This window comes from Aphelocoma coerulescens, chromosome 3 (assembly GCF_041296385.1).
Source record: "Aphelocoma coerulescens isolate FSJ_1873_10779 chromosome 3, UR_Acoe_1.0, whole genome shotgun sequence".
In the NCBI taxonomy this organism is placed as follows: domain Eukaryota; kingdom Metazoa; phylum Chordata; class Aves; order Passeriformes; family Corvidae; genus Aphelocoma; species Aphelocoma coerulescens.
Window position 1 is genome coordinate 118,366,773 of NC_091016.1, and position 7,131 is coordinate 118,373,903.

Genomic DNA, 7,131 nt, shown 5'->3' on the forward strand with positions numbered 1-7,131 from the left:
GACCTGTGGCAGTGTCGGGACAGTCACAGCATGACCTTTTGACACTGAGCATTCAGGAAATGAAGGATGCCCAGGCACCTCAGCAGAATCAGTCACAGGACAGGAGAAGCCTCTCTAGTGAGCAGCAGTAATTACCTGCAGAGTAGAGAGCTGGGTCATTCGTTAGTCTGCACGGTGATAATTTGCTGAAACTAAGATTTTTGGAAGGAGTGGCTGAAGTGATCTGGGTTTGGATACCCATAACCTTCACCCTGGGCATTCTGCTGGAGAGGTGGAGGTCTGGCTGCTCCACAGCCAAGGAAGTCACTGCCCCAAAACCACCAGAGGGTTTGTGTCCCTGCAGCAAGGCTCTGTGCCACAGAGCTTCCTTCCTTCCTTCCCAGGCTCTGACAGCCTGTAATCATTTTATCTCTCAGGATTAATGGCACCAAGCAATAAACTTGTATCCTAATTATTGTAATTCTTTCTTTGTATGTCAGCCTTGGTAACGATGTTTTTACAGCTGATGGAATGGAAGGGAGGGGAGAAACGAAATATTGTCACAGTAATGAAGAAAGAGCAATGAGCATACGCCTTTCCACTCACTTTTCTGAAGGTTTTAGAACCCACTTGAGTTTTCTATTCCCTAAGGTCCCAGAAATTAGTGATGATTGTCCTAATACTGCAAAGTAGCAGCAATCTAGGATTAAATTCCTAATTATCTTAAGCACCTACCTGCCACTTTAGCCCCAGAGATGCCTGAATGTCTCCAAAGTCCCCTGCACATTTAAGTACCCACTGTGTGCTCAGAACTGCCTACTTCTTCATGGCAGGAGCAGCTCACTGCTTTGCTTAACCTCAGGCATGACTCACAAGCTAAGCATTATGCCAGCCTTATCTACGGGAATTGCATACGGAGGGAGCAGAAGCTGCTCTAATCACCATTTAAAATTCATAGTCTTCCAGAGGGTGGAATTCAGCATCCATTTCTTCCACACTGTATTAGCACCATGATGGGAAGGTACAGGATTGAGCTGCTTGTCCCAGGTGCTGGGCAGGAATTCTTTCCAGGGCTGTAGCCCAGGTTCCAGAGAATAAGGGCAGCACTTGCCCACTCACTGTAACCCCAAATCCAGAGCATGGGCTGGGGAGGAGCCCAGACCCAGATCATTTTGGGAAAGTTTCCTTGGCTGCTCAGCTGCTCTGTGGTGGCAGCAGCTCTGGCTCAGAGTAGTTCCTACTAAACATGCCACAGAAAAGATTTCACTAGAAGGAATGTGGGTGGCTAAGATGTGACACAAGAATTTGTAAAGTACCCATGTCCCTGTTTAGAGACCTAACGTGAGATGCCCAAGGGAATACCGGCACTTAAGGCCGGGTTTCAGCTGTGCAGCAGAGCCAGCAAGGAAGGGCTGGTGGCTGCTTGGCTCCTGTTCCCATGGTCACCTGTAGAGTCTTCCCTCTGGTCATTCCATTCTTCCCATCCAGATCAAAAGCTCCATGCAGAGGAATTTCACTGGTTAATGAGCAGTGAGTGGTAGACCAGGTCCATATGTCAGTGGTGACTGAGGACTGGGACCCTCTCTGTATTGGTGTGAGGTGCTGCCATCTACACCAGCCTGTCCACACCAGTAGATTAAAACTAGAGCCATTCATGGGCAGCAGACCTTGATCATCAGCACTGATGGAACCAGCCCCAGGCTCTGTGCTCCATATTAATATTTGTTTCAGTTGCCCATTATTGATAGTTCTGAAGACAGATCTTTCTTGGGGATCTTTTGGAGTTTGTTTCATTTTTCCCACTTAACCCAAAAAAATTGATAAATTAACCCATTTAATTTTTATTTCTTTTTTGCATGAAGCATTCTGTAGGAGGGCTGTTTTAATTAGTAATCAGCATTTCATTAGAGAACCAAGGCAGCAGAGCTGCTTCGTACCACAGTCCATTTCTGACACTGGACCCTCTTCCACATCCCAAACCATATCCCAAACAAAGAAGCTTCCATCTTCTTCAACTTCACAATCAAGGGGATAAAAAAAAAAAGTGAAACAAAACCAGCAACCACTGCCCCAGGGCCTCATCTCTCAACTGCTCCTTTCAGCAGCCCCTCCACCACATCAGGAGCCTGGGGTAGGACAATCCTTCCCCCTCCTCTCCTCAGGCCAGATTTTGCAAGCTGTAATTCCCAGCCTGCCTAAATAGTAACTTGTTCCTGTCCAGATATGGATCTCCCACCCCTCAGCAAATATCCTGAGTCCGAAACTGTGGTTTAATTTGCACATTTGTCTGATTTACTGGGTTGGCCGGTCCTGCCACCTCTGCCTTCTCCTGGCATAGGGACTGAACCTTGGCAGGAGTTCCTGCCAGGCAGTGCCTCTCCGCCACCAGCTGTGGCTCCTTTGGAGGTGGGCTCCTTCTCTTTCAAAGCCACCTTTCAGGATGACACTTGCTTTACTCAAGTCCTTATTCTTCCCCATTTCTCCCTGACGTTTGAAAAATAATTACCCGTGGTTCAGTAAGTTCATTAGCAAACTCCCTCAGGACCCTGGGCTATGCATCATCCAGCCCTGCTGATTTGTGGATAGGCTCTAATCAAGTGTTTCAAGTCTCTCTCTCTCCTTCCTCCTCCCTTCAGATTAACAGTTATTTTGACAAGATTCTCATTATTTCCTATTTCCTGGCAGTACCCAGGGACTAGGCTTATTTGAGTCCTCACTGTTGTCATTGTGAGTTTATTTTTAACCTCAGGCTCTGCTTCTCCACAAGGACATCAGAGCCTTGTGTTCTTCAGAAGCACGTGGCTTTGTTGGTGCCATTTTAGTCTCAGTTCATCCTGTGTCTTCCAGCGCTCTCTGGCTTTTGCCTTTATCATTTTTTATCTTTCCTCTTCCCCCTACTTCAAAATTAGCCATATGAAATTACTTTGCTTTTACCAAGCCTAGAGGAGCACTACACTTCACCTTGTTAGATCTAGGCCACCTTCTTGGTTGCAATTAATTTCTCATCTTCCCCTCCCTCCTTTTCTCCCTGCTATCCTTTGGCAGGTACATACTCTCCAAGTCTCCATTTCCCTTCCCAACACAATTATTCACCAGCTGCTCTCAGAACAGACCTAGCCACCAGAAAAGCCACAGCCAACCCCATCCAGCTTAAGAACATCTTTTAAATCAAGTGGGAAGGCAGCATGGGGCACATGGCAGCCTTCTTTGGCTTTTCCCACCCAGATGCCTCTGCCATGCTCTGCCATTTCCAAATGCACTCGTGGGAGCCCAGCCCCATCTTCTTCAGCCCAAAGCAGTGTCCTGCCCTGTGCACGACTGCTGGAGAGGCCAAGGTGTAAAGTGGAAGGAAGAGGAAGAGATGAGGCTGAGGGGCAATTTTTCTTTCAAATACCTTCCTTACCTCTGCAACTTCCCTCTTACAGGAGCCTATGGACCATGGGATTAGCCCAGCCCCATGATTCTTGATTTACAAGAGATACCTGAAGTCAAACACTTTCACTTTAAGGAAGCAGTAAGGTCTCTTGTCTGCAGCCATTCCCTCAGCTGCACAGCCCCAACTCTCAGATCTGTGTGCCCCAGATCCACTTTCCCATGGACAACTCTGGGAACATGGACAACAAAGTCAGCAGGACCTCCAGGCCCCCATGCCAAGGCATAACCACAGAAAAGGCTGAAGCAACAGAACATATTTTGAAGGTTTTTACCCTGGACCATTTTGCAGCATCCATTGACAATTAAAGGAGTAACTTGAAGCAAGAGCTTATTCCAGCTGAGGTGGTGGGAAACTCAAATTGCTTGGATTGGTTTTTCATGCGCAAAGTATTACAGGGACACACCACCCTGCTGGTTTTGCTGCAGATCCCATGTGTGGGCTGGAGAAACATCTTACTTGGACTTTCATCTGTTGTTTACATTAGAGACAAGTTACCTACCTGGCAGGAACACAAAAAGGATTAATTTTGGGGAGAGAAAGGGAGAGGGAAGAGAAGGGCCCACACAGCTTTATACAGATAGGAACAAAAGGTGTATTCATTGTTTACCCCTTGTTACAAAAGATCAGGTTTGTTTTAAGCCTAAAAAGAAAATTGTTCAGTAAGACAACTAACTGAAACTAACTTTTTTTTTTAAAAACACAGTGCTGTGGTTCTGGATGGAAAAATCTATGCCACTGGTGGGATCGTCAGCAGCGAAGGACCTGCCCTGGGAAACATGGAAGCCTATGACCCTAAAACAAATACGTGGACACTTCTACCAAATATGCCCTGCCCCGTTTTCCGACACGGCTGCGTAGCAATCAAGAAGTACATTCAGAGTGGCTGATGTTCCCCAGGAGTTGGATGGAGACCTGTTTGTACCTGTTGAAAGCAGGCAAGAGGAATACAATTATCAAAGGAACAAAAGCAGCAAAGCCAGCCAGTGAACATATTGCTCTAAAGTCTTGAATAGTGTCTACATTGAATGTAGAAAAATCATCCTCACCTTTTGGTGAACAAGGAGCAGAGAGCTCCGTGCTATGTAAGATATTGTAACTTAATAATGCAAGGGTGTCACTAGATGTTATAGTGGCACTTGTTCTGGACATCGGCTTTTGGTCAACCCAGGTGCAATAGAATTTCTCATATTTTTTAAGCTGGGGAGGAGAGGAAAAAAATAATCTGCATTTTACTTTAGAGCTCAAGCTTGATTCTTAAAATAACCATGCAGATTAGTTTTACTATTACACTTTAGGCATCAATCTGTTTGAAAGGTCAAAGTGTCCTTACCACTTTGATTCCTACATTTGTTTTTAATACATGCTTTTCAATACCAATGACTGGGAGAAATCTTGTGTGACAGATGGCTTACGTTGATGTCAGTCTTCCATCAGAGCAAACAAAACCTTCAGTTCTCTAGAGAAGAGCCCAAAAGCAGGGTGAGGTGGGGACTGGGGAGAAGAATAACAGCCATTGGTGATAAATTCCATGTAAAATGATGAAAAAAAAAAGGTCTGCTGGGCTGGATGAGTTTCTGCTCCCAGTGATTCTCATGTGGACACGTGTGGCTGTGCCCACAGTGGGGGTGGGGGGCTTCTAAACCTTTTCCTCTGGGTTTCTGCTGATGCACTTGGCAGTGCTCGATTCCCACAGTGCAAAATGGAAACAGTTTGGATTCCAGAGGCATTCTCCTGATAAACCCACTCTTCACTCCTGGCTGGAATCGCAGTAAAACGCACAGCATAGTGTGGGTTTGCCACGTGTTCATCCAACACAGAAGATGCCTCCTGGGGCTACGCACTCATTTTTGGCTCTCAACCAAAATTCCTTATGTTGGGATACACGCCACTATCTTCTATGTAAAGTCTGAGAAGTTTTTTATTTTACTTTATTTTTCAAGTTCCTTCCCTAGGTGTGGAAGCCTTATACTTCTTATTTACAGATTTTAAACACAAATTTAAAGCCCATGGTAGAAAAATGCATAGACTTAAGCCCAGTGTAAGAGACTTCAAATTATTACTATGTAGAGTTGTAAGTATATGCACAGCACAGGGGTTATATTTTTATATATATTAAAATATTGTCTATCCAGAGAGCATTGTGATGTGGAAATTCTTTATAAATTTATACATAAAAGGAACAAATGGGAGATGGACCGGGTAACATAGAGGGGGCAGGGGAAAGAATCTTAAAATTCACCAGTAGGAAGTAACCCCAAGCTAAGGATTGTCTGATTTCCCTCCAAGTAGAGGAAAAAAAGTTGCCATACTTGCCTTTGCAGACTCAAATCCCAAATGCCATAGCTGTAATTCAAGAAGGAGGGTCCTGTACAGGGTGTGGGTAAGATCTTGCATTCAATATCTAGTTGAATTTCATACCAAATACAGTAGCCTTTTTATATGGAGGGAGGTCTGCCTACAGCTTTGGGGAAATCAATACAGATGGTTAGCTAATCATCTTATTTTATTAATAATCATTTATAAAATAAAAAGAAATTTGTATCTTGCAGTATTAAAAGAAAATGTGCTCGAGTCAGCTGAGTCAAGCTATAGGGTGACTCAAGCCTCTCATTTTGACAGTGAGGTTCCAGCCTTTGTTATGCAGTTGTTTTATTTATTCTTTAAAGAAAAGAAAAATAATAAGCACAACAAAATTATATACTAGTATGTCATTTAAAGTATTTATGTCAAACAGGGTGCAAGTGTGAACCTAAAGATTGGAGCACAAGTTTCTAACTGCCTGAGGCAGGACTAATTTTAGTGTTGGTGTGTGTCTACCTCCAAAGGAGGTGCTACCTGTCAACAAGACTGAAACACATTCGACATTTCCAATTTAGCTTATTTCTTCATTTCTCACACTGGAACAAAACTGGCTATTTCTGTGAATAATATTAAAAACAGGGTTATCTGTAATGGTATTGTATATAGTTTATGTTTACTGTTAAGTTCTTGTTATATTATAATAAATATATTTATAGATCTAGATTCAGTATCCAGATTGGATTAATTTTGTCATGACTGATCAAGAAAAAACACTGCACAAATGGGGACTTCATGTTTCAAACCCAGCCAGGGATAAAAATGTATTCATTCCATCCAACTAGTTTCTCTTGCAAATCCAAAAATTTATTGCTAATACTTAAATGCTCAGAAGCTTCCAAAGTACTTTCATTCTCATTTCAGAAAAACTTTCTTAGAAGTAATTTTAGATTTTATTCAGCAAGAATGTTTCTTGTTCATCTATTTTCCCAAACGTACTATTAAGTAAAGAACAAAAAGGCTCAAGGTAGTTTAGGAAATTATCTTGAAAAAAAAAAACAAAAAACAAAACACTGATAAACAGCTTTTTTACTTTATTTTTTCAATGAAAGTAAGAATTTGTGCTGCACTGCTGCTGCGATGTCTAAAAGATGAAAGCTGCATTTGCCCTATGGTCAAAATTCCTTCATATCCAGTGTGGGAGCTCTGTACTCACTGGATACATCATTCAGAGAGCAATTCCATGCAACCGTTCATGGTTTCTTTGATGTTTCATTAGGGTATCATCTGGTAGTTGTAAAACTGGATCTGGAACAAAGATGAGCCAAATATAACTAGTCTCAAATACCACCACAGTGGAACGTTTCAGCCAGATCTGAGGAGGTAATTTCTGTTCTGCACATTAACAGAAAGAGCCT

General features: G+C 43.1%; 1 protein-coding gene across 13 annotated transcripts in view; it reads left to right on the forward strand.

The window, feature by feature from the left end:
• KLHL29 (kelch like family member 29) overlaps positions 1-6,367 on the forward strand; it is a 393,114-nt gene extending 386,747 nt beyond the window's left edge. For all 13 annotated transcript variants that reach the window (XM_069011679.1, XM_069011680.1, XM_069011681.1 and 10 more), the window contains one exon: positions 4,119-6,367. In XM_069011679.1, coding sequence (XP_068867780.1) covers positions 4,119-4,302 — 184 coding nt within the window. In that variant the 3' untranslated portion in view covers positions 4,303-6,367. The remainder of the gene's footprint in view (positions 1-4,118) is intronic.
• Positions 6,368-7,131: the final 764 nt, after the last annotated feature.